The following is a 15,062-nucleotide window of genomic DNA, read 5'->3' as shown; positions in this document are numbered from 1 at the left end:
ACTGATAAGGCAGGGCAAGATGACGGTGTCGCCCACAAAACCTTCAATCTCCAGCAGGGAAACTGAAACAGATACCAAAACACACACCAAATCAAAGGTGTCCAGGCACCGTCTGGCTTTTAGTTCTCTGTGTGAAACCTCAGTGAAGCTCTAGTCCATTAGATCTTTGCTTATTGAGGTGTAAAATGTGCTCACCTTTCTGCATCAGCAGCAGGAACACTAAGGGCAAACAGCATCTGAGGAAAAAGTCAGAAAACAAAGAGAGGAAAACTTGTTTTGTGCCACAGAAGCCGGCAGAAATACACGGAGCCTGCCGCTAACATACGGCTGTTCCTGTCCCTGCTGTGCTTCTGCTTAGACGCTCAAAGCGCTTGCAGAAACAGGTTCTGCATAGGCTGATGATTCCATTTTGTGGAAAAAACGTGCTAACACTGCAGTAAATGAACACTCTTGAGTGACCCGAACCTTCAGAAGACGAGCCGCAGACGAGCTGTGAGGTTAGCTAAAGCTACAGAACCGACCACGTTTGAGGTGGTGTGACCAACTAATTGGAGCAGATTGTGGAGCGAATGGAGTAGAACGTGGTGCTAAATGTAAATGCTGGCTTGTTATGTTTCATTACAGGAGTCACAAAAAGATCCAGATGTATCTGGTTCACAGGCTTTAAACTATATCGCTGTTGTTCCGAAGAAACCTTGTATCTCCAAAATGGTAACTTTACAGGAGAAGGGAAAAACATACTTTACTTTTAATGTAAGTCAAACGTATTTTCAAGTCATTTTGGGCCGGTTGTTTTGGTCCATTCACCACGAGATTTACACACAATGTAAAGGACAACAGACATTTTCAAATGATCTTAAAAACTGAAAAACAACAGAAATGGAAATACGAGGTTTTCTTCCAACAGCAGCGATATTTTAAATATTAAATGAAAAACAGCAGCTGGTAACGTTTTGCTAGAGGCTTCATCGGATAAGTGTCCTATTACGTGTCCTCTTGCTGCCGTGCATCATAGTCATTGCAGTGTAGAGCTTTGCGGTAAAAATAGATTATTCTTTTATGCAAATGAGTCTAGCTGCTCATCGTGTAAATAAGGCGAGATTGGCCTTCGTCATAAATGCCACAAACATTAAACTCGCACTTGCGGTAGAAAAGGACAACGATGAATCAATCTTCTGTAAATCTACAACTTTTTTCACATTGATGAAAATTCTTTCTTTGACCTCAAGCTGAAGTGGGCATAATTGGCCTTGCTGTCTCAAGATGGGTGGGATGGTCTCCTCTCTACCACTTTCACTCAAGACGATCCTAGCCAATGGGGCTGGATTTGGCTAACATAACGTTAGCTGTACTTCACGTGTCTCAGAAGAAGCACATGCTAGTCTTCACACTCCCAGCTTGGTAGCATCGTCTGCTAAAGGGAAACTTAGCGAGTGGGAGGACTAAGGCTTTGTTCACACAGCAGGTAAAAGTGGCCTAAATCTGATCTTTATCTCCATAAGTGGCACAGATGTGTGTCAGTGTGAACAGATAAACACACTGAATCTGACATTTTCAATTCAGATTAGAGACGCTTTCATATGTGGCACTGAAATACGATCCGTATCCGATCTGCGGCAAAGCGACTCAGTCTGAACAGCCAGATCGGAATTCTTGCGACTTTTCCATCAATCCAACTCGACATCGGTCATCAATTTGCGCTGTGAGGCTGATGTTCCTGTCCAAAAAACTGAGTGGAGACTCATCCAAACCCTGTGTTGGAATAGATTTTGAGAGAAGTTGCTGAACACAGCCGCAAGAGAACGAGGCTGCAGCATCAAAGAGTCAGCTAAAAGCGAGGTTTAAAGAATCCGAGGACGCGAACCGAAGAAGTGACCGCGCCCTTTTTACGGTGAGCTGAACACATTCTGGGTGATGAGCCCAGCTGTCAGTCAGTGAAGCTTCATGATGATCCTGTGATGCTGGCGAAGATGAAGCTGATCCTCCGGGGGCGACTGGCGTTCGTTGGCAGTTGTGATTGTTTACCTCTGGACGAGCCGCGTGAAGCTCTGTTCTTTTGCTCACGCAGGTCGGTTTAGGAGCCGTTTAGACTGAAGTCAAATACAGATCACATTTAAAAGATATTGATTTGGTGAGGAAATCAGATTTTGTTACTTGCAGTGTGAATGTAGCCTCAGACTGGGTAAAAAAACAGTGGAAAAGTTGACTGTATGAAGCTGAAGTCATAAATGCTTCGTATCTGGGAAAAAGTCACGTACACTGAAAATATAGGATACAGGCCCTTTACATAAGTATAAAGACATTTTGTAAAACAGATTTTAAATCCCTGAACCTTACCTACATTTTTTGTATAAGGTTTTGTTATTTTGGCCTTTGGCTCTAAGACAAAATGTTTGGATATTCAGATATTCAGATGAATTTGATGTTTCTGAGAAAGTTACAGAGTCAGAATTGATTGCAGTGGACGTCTGGACAGTTTAACGCCTTTAAGTCTGGCTGGTTGGTGAGTGGAATGTCCCTTTAACCCACATAAAACATTGAATACCTGTCTTGTAGCTCCACCTTGCCGGTCCCAAAAATATCCAGCCAAGAGTAGTTCTGTGGTCAGAAACCAACCACTGACAAAGAGCTAGAGATGAGCCTCAGTCTCTAACTGTACACCAGCAAGGTGGAGCTACAACACAGGGGTTTCTGATAAAGTGGCCGGTGAGTGCAAAGTAGGCACAGCTCAAAGATGATGCCAGAACAGTCCTGAGAGAACCGCATGGTAAAGTCATACAATTATTTATTGATCTGTGGTTTACTCAACAAGGTCAACTTAGGCTTCAGCCAAAGAATCAGTTTTCAAATAGAAATTATTCATAAATTTGATCAACCCTCTGTAAATGCTATGCAGCTGGTTCCGTCTCTCGCTGGACAGACATGCAGAAATAAAACAACAGAAAAGCAGACAAAAGCAGGAGGTTGTCTGGTCTCATTTGAACGTTCAGCGTTAGCTGAAACATGCTAATACCTGCTACACCATGAACACTAACATCTCCTGGAAGTGGTTTAAGGTTTGGGGTTAGCTGCTGCAGATAAAGAGCAGACACAGTTGGCTGATGCCACCGAACTGATCAGATCAGTTTGAGGCGGCGCGACCAACTAAGAAAACGGAGAGTAATGTGGCATGAGAGGTGAATCCTGGTGTGCTATGGTTCATTGTCGCTAGCTGGCTAAAGGTAGCCACGCTGTGGGTTCTAGTTCAAGGTCTGTTAGGTCTGTTAGCTTCGCTAAAGGAAAACCCCCAAGTAGCAGCAGTTTTGCTGTTTAACTACAGTATCTTGTTTTGTTTTACCTCATACGACATTCTTACCTCATGTTTGTCTGCCGAATGTGGGTTTAAACCAACCAAGAGACCAAAACCTCCAAACTTAAACCAAACCGATAGTTTGGCTGCGCGAAGATGCGGAAATACAAGACCACGTAAAGTGTGTATCAATATGAAGACAAATTCAGAGACCATGCATAAAAGTAGTAATAGTAATAATAATAAGAAGAATGAAATACATATAAAAAATACATATAATTTATATAGATAATTTATAGAGGCTTTTATTTTCCGCTCTCTGTTCACTTTGTGCTGCTTTCTAGTTTCAGTTTCATTAACTGGCTGGTTCCCTAACCTCCAGCTCACGACTGTCCCCGTGTGTTTTAGTAGAGTTTGTTGTTTTATCATTACCACCAAAAGCATCAAGAGGTACAAATAACATTCAATAATCAAAAATGTGCATACATTTATTACCTAAACACAGAAAAAACATTTAAATAGTGTATAAGACTGACAGATTGTTTAAAAACCCTCCAAAAACTGTGCAAAATGCGGTTTAGAGGCACAGTTTTACTATAAGATCACTAAACGTCCCTAATAAAGGGGACAATAACTGTATGATAGTTTTATTTCTTCAAACTCAGTAACTACAGTATCTTGTTTTGTTTTACCTCATACGACATTCTTACCTCATGTTTGTACGAATGTGGGTTTAAACCAACCAAGAGACCAAAACCTCCAAAGCTTTCCACTTAAACCAAACCGATAGTTTGGTTGCGCGAAGATGCGGAAATACAAGACCACGTGTATCAATATGAAGACAAATTCAGAGACCTTGCATAAAAGTAGTAATAGTAATAATAAGAAGAATGAAAAAATATACATATCATTTATTAGATTTTCTTCTTTTTTTTTCAGAACTGATGCCTATTTTGGGTAATAGATCACTCCCCGTGAAACCACTCTATAAATTACTTGTATCAGCACCACAGAAGCTGCTCTGATCGCCCAAAGGGGTGGTGTTATATTTAATATTTTTAATGTATTTGCATTAAAAGACTGACAGATTGTTTAAAAACCCTCCAAAAACTGTGCAAAATGAGGTTTAGAGGCACAGATTTACTATAAGATCACTAAACATCCCTAATAAAGGGGACAATAACTGTATGATAGTTTTATTTCTTCAAATAATGCAGTTGCAATACAGACGTTGCTTTGGGGAAATGCAACATTTAATTACTGTTATACAGATTACGTTTTGAGACGAGGGCACGTCTGCTGTACTGTTATAATGTCTCAGCACATGCTCACATGTAGTGGAAAAGTGTCCTGTGTTCCGACGAATCAACATTTGCAATTCTTTTTGGAAATCATGGACACTGTGTCCATCTGGCTAAAGACCACCCAGGTTGTTATCAGGGCACAGTTGAAAAGCCAGTATTCATGATGGTTTAGCCATGTATGGATTATTCAACTGAATTAGTTCAGAGGCGAAAACACATTTTGGACTTTGTACTGACTTTTAAAACCCTTCTGCTTTGAGTGACCCTCTATCTTAATTGTAGTCATATTAATAAAACAAATGACTGAAAATTCCTTTTTGTCACTACCAAAACAAAAGCTTTACCAAATGTCTCATTAGTGACTGTTACAGAAGAGACAATATTAGCTCATTTTGAATGGAACTCAAATACGCTAACTACATGACCAGCAAACACAGAAAACACACAAAATCTGTTGTTTTATTGAAATTAAATTAATGTTTAATTAATAATTAATGCTTAATTTGTGTGCAGTGTGCATTTTGGATCATTTTACAGCTTTTTTTTTAATGCAAGGACAAACTGTTATATTTAAGAAAAAAAGTACAAAAAAATAAACACCAACAGAAGTGTGGAAAAAAGCAGAAGGTTGTCTGGTCTCATTTGAACGTTTGCGCTCTTCATCTCAGATGGTGCTGCAGAAGGTCTCAGTGTCTCTGTGGAACGCAAACACATAAATCTTTTTAACGTGAAAGAGGAATGGGGGGGTGGAATATTTGAATTAGCCAAAACTATCTGACTACATGACATTAGGTTATTCAGGCTGGTTTGCCGTGAAACGCTCCGTTCACATGCACTGAGGAATCTGAAAGAAATCATAGTAAGAGCTCACAGCACTGAGATCTGATTACCGAGCTAAAACCATAAAATCAGATTATCAGACTATGCTGCTCCCAGCAACCACCTAGCAACACCTCAGCAACCACCTGGAATTCCATAGTAACTACCTATGAACACTATAGCAACCATATAAAATACCATAGTAACCACCTGGAAACACCTTAGGAGCTGTTCTGAAATCAAGTCACTGCATTTTGTTCAGTAAATGCTCTTTTCTGTTAATTGCTAAAATATTAATGACGTGTTAGATGTTCAGACGTACCATTAACAGTCAGGTATACTGTTGTTTGAATGTTGACTTCAAGAATGAGGCAAGTGTACATTCCTCCATCCGTCTTCTTCACACCGCTGAGTTTGATGGAGAAGTTTCCTTTAGTCCACTCGTCTGGAAAGCTGTCAACTCGGCCTCTGAACGGCGCATCCTGGTCATCCAGCGACGCTCTGCTGTCGATGATGTTGTACACGGTGCCGCTGTCTCTGAATCTCCAGAATACGGTGACTTTATTTGGCAGCTCTTTACCACTGCTAAGGCATGGCAAGATGACGGTGTCGCCCACCAAACCTTCAATCTCCAGCAGGGAAACTGAAACAGATACCAAAACACAAACGAAATCAAAGGTGTCCAGGCACCGTGTGGCTTTTAGTTCTCTGTGTGAAACCTCAGTGAAGCTCTAGTCCGTTAGATCTTTGCTTATTGAGGTGTAAAAAGTGCTCACCTTTCTGCATCAGCAGCAGGAACACTAAAAGCAAACAACATTTGAGGAAAAAGTCAGAAAACAAAGAGAGGAAAACTTGTTTTGTGCCACAGAAGCCGGCAGAAATACACGGAGCCTGCCGCTAACATACGGCTGTTCCTGTCCCTGCTGTGCTTCTGCTTAGATGCTCAAAGCGCTTGCAGAAACAGGTTCTGCATAGGCTGATGATTCCATTTTGTGGAAAAAACGTGCTAACACTGCAGTAAATGAACACTCTTGAGTGACCCTAACCTTCAGAAGACGAGCCGCAGACGAGCTGTGAGGTTAGCTAAAGCTACAGAACCGACCACGTTTGAGGTGGTGTGACCAACTAATTGGAGCAGATTGTGGAGCGAATGGAGTAGAACGTGGTGCTAAATGTAAATGCTGGCTTGTTATGTTTCATTACAGGAGTCACAAAAAGATCCAGATGTATCTGGTTCACAGGCTTTAAACTATATCGCTGTTGTTCCGAAGAAACCTTGTATCTCCAAAATGGTAACTTTACAGGAGAAGGGAAAAACATACTTTACTTTTAATGTAAGTCAAACGTATTTTCAAGTCATTTTGGGCCGGTTGTTTTGGTCCATTCACCACGAGATTTACACACAATGTAAAGGACAACAGACATTTTCAAATGATCTTAAAAACTGAAAAACAACAGAAATGGAAATACGAGGTTTTCTTCCAACAGCAGCGATATTTTAAATATTAAATGAAAAACAGCAGCTGGTAACGTTTTGCTGGAGGCTTCATCGGATAAGTGTCCTATTACGTGTCCTCTTGCTGCCGTGCATCATAGTCATTGCAGTGTAGAGCTTTGCGGTAAAAATAGATTATTCTTTTATGCAAATGAGTCTAGCTGCTCATCGTGTAAATAAGGCGAGATTGGCCTTCGTCATAAATGCCACAAACATTAAACTCGCACTTGCGGTAGAAAAGGACAACGATGAATCAATCTTCTGTAAATCTACAACTTTTTTCACATTGATGAAAATTCTTTCTTTGACCTCAAGCTGAAGTGGGCATAATTGGCCTTGCTGTCTCAAGATGGGTGGGATGGTCTCCTCTCTACCACTTTCACTCAAGACGATCCTAGCCAATGGGGCTGGATTTGGCTAACATAACGTTAGCTGCACTTCACGTGTCGCAGAAGAAGCACATGCTAGTCTTCACACTCCCAGCTTGGTAGCATCGTCTGCTAAAGGGAAACTTAGCGAGCGGGAGGACTAAGGCTTTGTTCACACAGCAGGTAAAAGTGGCCTAAATCTGATCTTTATCTCCATAAGTGGCACAGATGTGTGTCAGTGTGAACAGATAAACACACTGAATCTGACATTTTCAATTCAGATTAGAGACGCTTTCATATGTGGCACTGAAATACGATCCGTATCCGATCTGCACTAAAGCGACTCAGTCTGAACAGCCAGATCGGAATTCTTGCGACTTTTCCATCAAACCAACTCGACATCGGTCATCAATTTGCGCTGTGAGGCTGATGTTCCTGTCCAAAAAACTGAGTGGAGACTCATCCAAACCCTGTGTTGGAATAGATTTTGAGAGCCACAAGAGAACGAGGCTGCAGCGTCAAAGAGTCAGCTAAAAGCGAAGTTTAAAGAATCCGAGGACGCGAACCGAAGAAGTGACCGCGCCCTTTTTACGGTGAGCTGAACACATTCTGGGTGATGAGCCCAGCTGTCAGTCAGTGAAGCTTCATGATGCTCCTGTGATGCTGGCGAAGATGAAGCTGATCCTCCGGGGGCGACTGGCGTTCGTTGGCAGTTGTGATTGTTTACCTCTGGACGAGCCGCGTGAAGCTCTGTTCTTTTGCTCACGCAGGTCGGTTTAGGAGCCGTTTAGACTGAAGTCAAATACAGATCACATTTAAAAGATATTGATTTGGTGAGGAAATCAGATTTTGTTACTTGCAGTGTGAATGTAGCCTCAGACTGGGTAAAAAAACAGTGGAAAAGTTGACTGTATGAAGCTGAAGTCATAAATGCTTCGTATCTGGGAAAAAGTCATGTACACTGAAAATATAGGATACAGGCCCTTTACATAAGTATAAAGATATTTTGTAAAACAGATTTTAAAACCCTGAACCTTACCTACATTTTTTGTATAATGTTTTGTTATTTTGGCCTTTGGCTCTAAGACAAAATGTTTGGACACCCCTGCTCTAAAGTCTAGCTCACCCCTAAGAGATGAAAGCAACTACTGCTCACATGAGCACTTACGTAATCAAGTCTTTAACTAGTTGTGAAACAGCAGTCGGGTTGCTTTTCACACTGATCAGACGAGTTCTGCTTTTCATCAAACATGAATGTTGGGAGGAGGTGGATCCCAGTAGCCTGTAAAGCCTATGAAGTGCATACAGAACTGGTTTCAACACATTTTCAAAGCCTTCACCAAGACTGAAGGTAAGGCAGGTAAACCTAGCTTCATAAAATGAAGCTCAAAAAGAGAACAAGGTGATGAAACTTGACCCGGTTTTATTCCTTTTTGTCTCAGATTGTGATGAAAAGGTCGAATCGTTCAGCCTTTATGTTCTCCAGTGCGCTTGCTACTCCGCTTGAGGTGAAGGTAGAGTCTTCATTGGAAAGCAGCAGCACTGTCACTTCCGTGAAAAGATGAAAGAACACAGAGTTCCACAGTTTTCATGTTGCTGTGAGGTAGAGATAAGGACTGTGTCTTTAAGGGCAAACTGGCCGATTCTGCTTCTGATAAAAAACAGATCTGTTGCCAAGTTTCAAAGGCAGGAGTGAATCTTTAAAGAACGTGGGTCAGTTTTTACTTCCCCTATAACACCTAGCTTGGTGTCACCTCTCACAGGCTGTGCGCAGGAAATGCTTCGGCAAAGGTTTAATACAAGTTAAAGACAAAAGTTCTTTGATTTTTTTGCGGAAAGAAAAAGGATAACATTTGGTGAAGGTGCAACACCAGTCGAGTTATATCATTATGCTTGGTAGTATACTTACATATCGTTTGAGACGCTGTGCAGAAAGGTAAATAAAAACACGATGCAATGATGTGCAAATCATGTAAACCATATTTTTGAAGGAAAATAGTACAAAGACAACCAACCAAATGCTGAAACTGAGAAATTTTATTGTTTTTAGAAAAATATTTGCACATTTTGAATTTGATGCCAGCAACATGTTCCAAAAAGTAGGAATAGGGACAGGTTTACCGCTGTGTTCCATCACCTCTTCTTTAAACAACACTCTGTAAGCGTTTGGGAACTGACGAGACTCTGCTGTACTTTTGAAAGTGCTTTCTGTTCTTGTTTGATAAAGGATTTCAGCTGCTCATCAGTTTCAGAGTCTCCTTTATCATGCTTTTCATTTCATAATATACCAAATGTTTTCAGTGGTGACCGCAGGCAGATCAGTTTAGCACCCGGACTCTTTTAATACGGAGCATTGCTGCTGTAATACATGCAGAATGTGGTTTGACATCGTCTTGCTGAAATAATCAAGGCCTTCCCTGAAAAAGACGTCGTCTGGATGGCAGCACATGTTGCCAAAACATGTAAATATAGTTCAGCATTAATGGTGCCTTCACAGATGAGCACGTCACCCATGCCATGTGCGCTAATGCCCCCCTAAACTATCATAAATACTGGCTTTTGGACTGTGCACTGATAACAAGCTGAGTGGTCTTCAGCCCGGAGGACACAGTGTCCATAATTAAAATGAAAATAAAAAGAAAAGAAGTTCAAATGTTGATTCGTCGGACCGCAGGACAATTTTCCACTTCCCCTCAGTCTATTTTAAATGAGCTCCGGCCCAGAGAAGGTGGCAGCGTTTCTGGATCCTGTTTATATTTGGGTTCTTCTTTGTGTTTTAGAGTTTATGGATGCAGTGATGAACTGTGTTCACAGACAGTGGTTTTCAGACGTGTTTCTGAGCCCATGCAGTGATTTCCACTACAGAATCATGTCTGTGTTTAATGCAGTGCAGCCTGAGGGCCCAAAGATCACGGCCAGCAGATACTGGTTTTCAGCCTCGTCCCTCACAGACAGAGATTTCTCCAGATTCTCTGAGTCTTTAATGATAATATATACCGTAGACGAGGAAAAGCAGAAGCTCTTTGCTGTTTTATATTGAAAAACGTTCTTCTTGAATTGTTGCTCTATTTGATGGTGCAGTCTTTCACAGAGTGGTGAACCCTCCTCATCTCTACTTCTGAAAGACTCCGCCTCTCTGAGATTGGTCACATTACATAGCAGTATGTTTGTATTATTGAGTGGTTTGAGCTGAACTACAAATCAGGTATTATTCAGTCACTGTGAGACAACAAAGAGATCTTGTCTAGCTTTGATTTGAGAGACAACAGATCCAGACTAACCGGATACCAGCTGCAGTCGAGCGTAAACACTAATTCATGTTAACCCAACAGGAAATTCAGCTTTTAGAAGATGAGCAACACAAGCTTCTGCCAACCACAGTGCAGCAGCTGTTCTGCTTTTATATCTACAGCAACAAGAGCGGGCACCTCACACGCTGCCGGCTGACCTGCACTGTTCAAGGTTTGTTCATTTTCTATCAAGTGAATCTCTTTCTGCATCGAGTTAATGGCCAGTCTGGAGCTGGAATTTGTGCTGTTGTTTTTACTCTCTGGCCCTGATTATAAATCAGTCTGAGTTACAATAAAAATTACAGGACACGGCATTTTTTGCAGTTTATCAAACTGAAACTTTTAAACTGTCTCCTCAAAATACAGAGCATGTTTACAACTTTTCAAAGCGTGCAGTATTGACTGCTTTGCCTTTGTTCGGTGTATTTTAGGCAGATCTTTCGTGATCATATTTCCACTAGAGTTAACTCACGTGCAGAGAAGGGCGATATGGCAAAAACGGAACACTGTGATAGGTTTTCTCATACAATTTCTCACAATGTGGGACAATATTTTTATTTAAATATACATAAATACCCTCTGTGGTCTGTGTTTATACATTAAATATAACTATATACTCACTGGCCACTTTATTAGGCAGGTGGTCGAGACAACTTGCTGAAGTGCAGGCCGAGCATCAGAACGGGGAAGAAAGGGGATTTAAGGGGCTTTGAACGTGGCGTGGTTGTTGGTGCCAGACGGGCTGGTCTGAGTATTTCAGAAACTGCTGATCTACTGGGATTTTCACACACAACCATCTCTAGGGTTCACAGAGAACGGTCTGAAAAAGAGGAAAAGATGATAGAAACAGGAACTGAAATAACCAACCAAAGTCTCTGAGGAACGTTTCCAACACCTTGTTGAAAGTGTGCCACGAAGAATTAAGGCAGTTCTGAAGGCAAAAGAGGGTCCAGCCTTTTACTAGCAAGGTGTACCTACTAAAGTGGCCGGTGAGTGTAAATACTAAATGCATACGGTTCTGTACTCAGCCCAATTCAACAGGACTGACCAGGCTCTCTTTGTAATCTCACATGCAGTTGGGAAGTGTTTTTGAGTTCTGATGATACTCACAAAGCATACTGTGACACGTTTTCATGTAATTTATCATGATAACGATGAATATTGTCAGATTGCCCAGCCCTACTGAGAATTTAATGATCTGTAAATTCATTTTATATCTTAAATGAATAGGCTTTACATTGTGCTGCCATACTATGTCATGAATACCAGGGGTAGGACAATACAATCAGCCCAGATTTGGTCATTTCACCATCATTTCAACAAAAAATCCATATAATGAAGAACGATAAAGTTTAATGCATGCTTTCAGCTTCTTGCCAGGAGCTAGCAGGTGTTAAGTGGTGCTGACTGAGAACTTTGGTGTGCAAACAAGAACATCCATTTTCACACAGTCACAGCTTTGCATTACAATATCACAAAGCATTAGATCCCTATAAAATAGTATATAGTATAAAAACACTGCAGAGTAGCACAAAGCTTCTTCAATATTCAGCAAAAACATAAGAATTCAGAATTTAAAGGTTGAGCTATCATCGCACTAGACGATCTCTACAAGTCGGCCAAGATTATCTTCTTACTACAGTAACCCTCGACGTTTAGAGCATGTCGCTGCCGTCGGATCAAAACCTCGTACCTCCAAAACGGTCACTTTACAGAGGAGGGAAAAAACCTACTTAACTTTTAATGTAAGTCAATGAAACCAGAGTTTTTACAAAGTCATTGTGGGCCATTTCTTTTAGTCCATTCATCATGAAATCTGCAGACAACGTAAAGAACAACAGGTGTTTTCAAATTATGTCAAAAACTGGTAAAATGGAGATACGAGGTTTTCTTCCAACAACAGAGATATATATCCATGCGGCCAGTTCTTTGGTTTAGATCAGAGCGTGCAGTCCTCAAACAGCAAACGTGTCCGGCCTTAGTTCTTGTCTGCAACAGCAAAAACTCTGAAGAACATGAAGAAGATCCATGACATCTTGTTAAGACTGTAACCTTCTAGTAAAAACTGAATCCAATGCGAGTTTATTTCATACATTTCTACACAAGTACGTCATTTCACAGCTACATTTGATGACGTATAGCAAAAAATGAACACAGTAACTGCAGGTTACTGAGGGTTAATCTGCCATATTAAAAAGTTTCTAGCCTACATTTTAGAAAAGAGGTAAAAGCTCTTCAGAACACGGCTCCCGTGTGTTGGTGGGGGAACTCAGAGACGAATACAAACTACTGAACAGGTCGGTCTCAATGAGTCACTTAGATACAAGATAACATTCAGGGATGCCCCTGAAAAGAGCACTGAGATGCGACAGTCACAGCTCAACACAGTCATGTTTTACTTGGTGAGATGTTGAGGTTGGGCTCGTCCATCCAAGCTTCATTAAGCATTAAGGAAAGTGGCTTAGTGCTGTTATCTTTATTAGGAAAGGCGGCCTCAGATACCTTCATGCAGATTCTTCACTGTATGATGTGATATAATATATAGTTTAGTATAATATACATCTTGCTAAATTTGACAAGACTGTCTCGGAGCGTTTTTGAATTTTAAGCAATATAAGTGACTGGGTTTTCATTGTTTTTGGTTAATATGCCTAAAAGCATTCTAGCACTAGAACCTATCAGCGCTAGACAGTAGAACAAAACAGCAACTTTAAAGCAGAAGGAAAAACATTCCTAACTTTTAATGTAATTTAATGTAAAACTGATCTGATTTGAAGCAATTCTGGCGCATTTCTATTGGTCCAATCACCGTGACATTATCACATGATCTAAAGGATAGCTGACGGGTTCGAATTACGTATAAAAATTAAATCGATAAAAATCGACAAAAATGAAGAAACTTTGAAAACATTTTCTTTGGACGTTATTTGAAAATAACTGTTGCCCTTTACGTTATATGTACATTTCATGATTAATGAACCAAAGTGAACGGCCCAAAATGACTTGGAAAGACATCTGGTTCCATTGACTTACATTAAAAGTACAGTAGGTTTTTTCCTTCTTCTGTAAAGTTTTGGAGATACAAGGTTTTGTTCCAACAGTAGAGAAATAAAACTTGCATAAGTTTAATCAGCCAATCAACCAGTCAATCTAACAACTACAATGAGGGAATGCACAATATTTCGGACACATAACTAAATCAACACATTTGAAAATAATTTCAAATTCTATCATTTTAATTCTTCAAGTGATCAGAAATGCACTGAAATTTCTGAGTATTTTGTATGAACACACTTGATTACATTACATCCAAATAAACAAATGATAAACAATCTGAAAAGTGGACACATTGTCTTCATAGGAACTCTTACACATAAAGAATGAGAGGCATGAGTTAGAGATTGCATTGGTTCAACACCTCGTGTATCAGTATCAGGCTAGTATCAGCAGAAATCGCAGGATGTCATTATATTAAGGTGCTCATCCTAAGTGCTTGACTGTTGTCGCTCAGTTTAAACAGCTCATTTTAAGTTTAAAGAAAAAGCATCTGATTAGTATCAGTACTGGACGAAACTCAAGGTTTAAATATACATTAAGTGCACAAACGTAATACGACCATTTACTGAATTCCTGCACTTACTGATGGTCATGTAACCAGGACACTGCAGTGCCTCACACCAGATTAAAGTCGCTATCAAGGTTCAAGAAATCCAGAGACCTGGATTTTAAACGGCTACTTCATTAATACACCTGGTTTCTACAGTTTGTCCAGTTTATCAGCTCCACTTACTGTATAGCTGCTCTCTGTAGTTCTACAGTTACAGACTGTAGTCCATCTGTTTCTCTGATACTCTGTTACCCTGTTCTTCAGTGGTCAGGACCCCCATGGACCCTCACAGAGCAGGTACTACCTGGGTGGTGGGTCATTCTCAGCACTGCAGTAACACTGACGTGGTGGTGGTGTGTTTTGTGTGTATTGTGCTGGTGCGAGTGGATCAGACACAGCAGTGCTGCTGGAGTTTTTAAACACTGTCCACTCTAATAGACACCTTCACCTAGCAGCACTGCGTGGACAGTGAGTGGACACAGTGTTTAAAAAACTGTCTGATCCACTCGTACCAGTGCAACACAGGTGGTTGCGTGAGCATCATGGCCATTGAAGAGTAAAGTATCAGAGAAACAGATGACAAGGTAGGAGAGTCTGATAGAGTGGACAGTGAGTGGAGTTAAAAACTCCAGCAGCACTGCTGTGTCTGATCCACTCGTACCAGCACAACACACACTAACACACCACCACCACGTCAGTGTTACTGCAGTGCTGAGAATGATCCACCACCCAAATACTACCTGCTCTGTGAGGGTCCATGGGGGTCCTGACCACTGAAGAACAGGGTAACAGAGTATCAGAGAAACAGATGGACTACAGTCTGTAACTGTAGAACTACAGAGTGCAGCTATACAGTAAGTGGAGCTGATAAAGTGGTGACCTGATCATTT

At 40.9% G+C, this 15,062-nt stretch overlaps 2 protein-coding genes and 1 long non-coding RNA gene across 9 annotated transcripts in view; 1 reads left to right on the top strand and 2 right to left on the bottom strand.

Moving 5' to 3' along the window:
- The window catches only part of LOC108415909 (CD276 antigen-like), a 55,628-nt gene extending 51,609 nt beyond the window's left edge, over positions 1–4,019 (bottom strand). Inside the window, exon 1 of the mRNA XM_037534651.1 lies at positions 4,000–4,019. Within this exon, the coding sequence (XP_037390548.1) occupies positions 4,000–4,004 (5 nt within the window). The 5' untranslated portion in view covers positions 4,005–4,019. The remainder of the gene's footprint in view (positions 1–3,999) is intronic.
- LOC108415513 overlaps positions 1–15,062 on the top strand; it is a 65,663-nt gene that overhangs the window by 29,854 nt on the left and 20,747 nt on the right. Inside the window, exon 1 of one of the 7 annotated variants that reach the window (XR_005129656.1) lies at positions 10,359–10,737. The exons of the other annotated variants lie outside the window; for them this stretch is intronic. This is a non-coding gene — a long non-coding RNA (uncharacterized LOC108415513). Of the gene's footprint in view, positions 1–10,358; positions 10,738–15,062 lie in introns of those variants that run through there. 7 annotated transcript variants of the gene reach the window in all.
- On the bottom strand, positions 4,923–6,402 carry LOC108416989 (CD276 antigen homolog). Its single transcript, XM_037534666.1, has 3 exons — positions 6,189–6,402; positions 5,735–6,055; positions 4,923–5,288 (listed from the first exon to the last, which is right to left on the bottom strand). The coding sequence occupies exons 1-3, from the start codon at positions 6,196–6,198 to the stop codon at positions 5,164–5,166; spliced, it is 456 nt and encodes a 151-aa protein (XP_037390563.1). The 5' UTR covers positions 6,199–6,402; the 3' UTR covers positions 4,923–5,163.

This window comes from Pygocentrus nattereri, chromosome 25 (genome assembly GCF_015220715.1).
Source record: "Pygocentrus nattereri isolate fPygNat1 chromosome 25, fPygNat1.pri, whole genome shotgun sequence".
NCBI lineage: Eukaryota > Metazoa > Chordata > Actinopteri > Characiformes > Serrasalmidae > Pygocentrus > Pygocentrus nattereri.
This window is presented reverse-complemented; position numbering and strand designations above follow the sequence as displayed.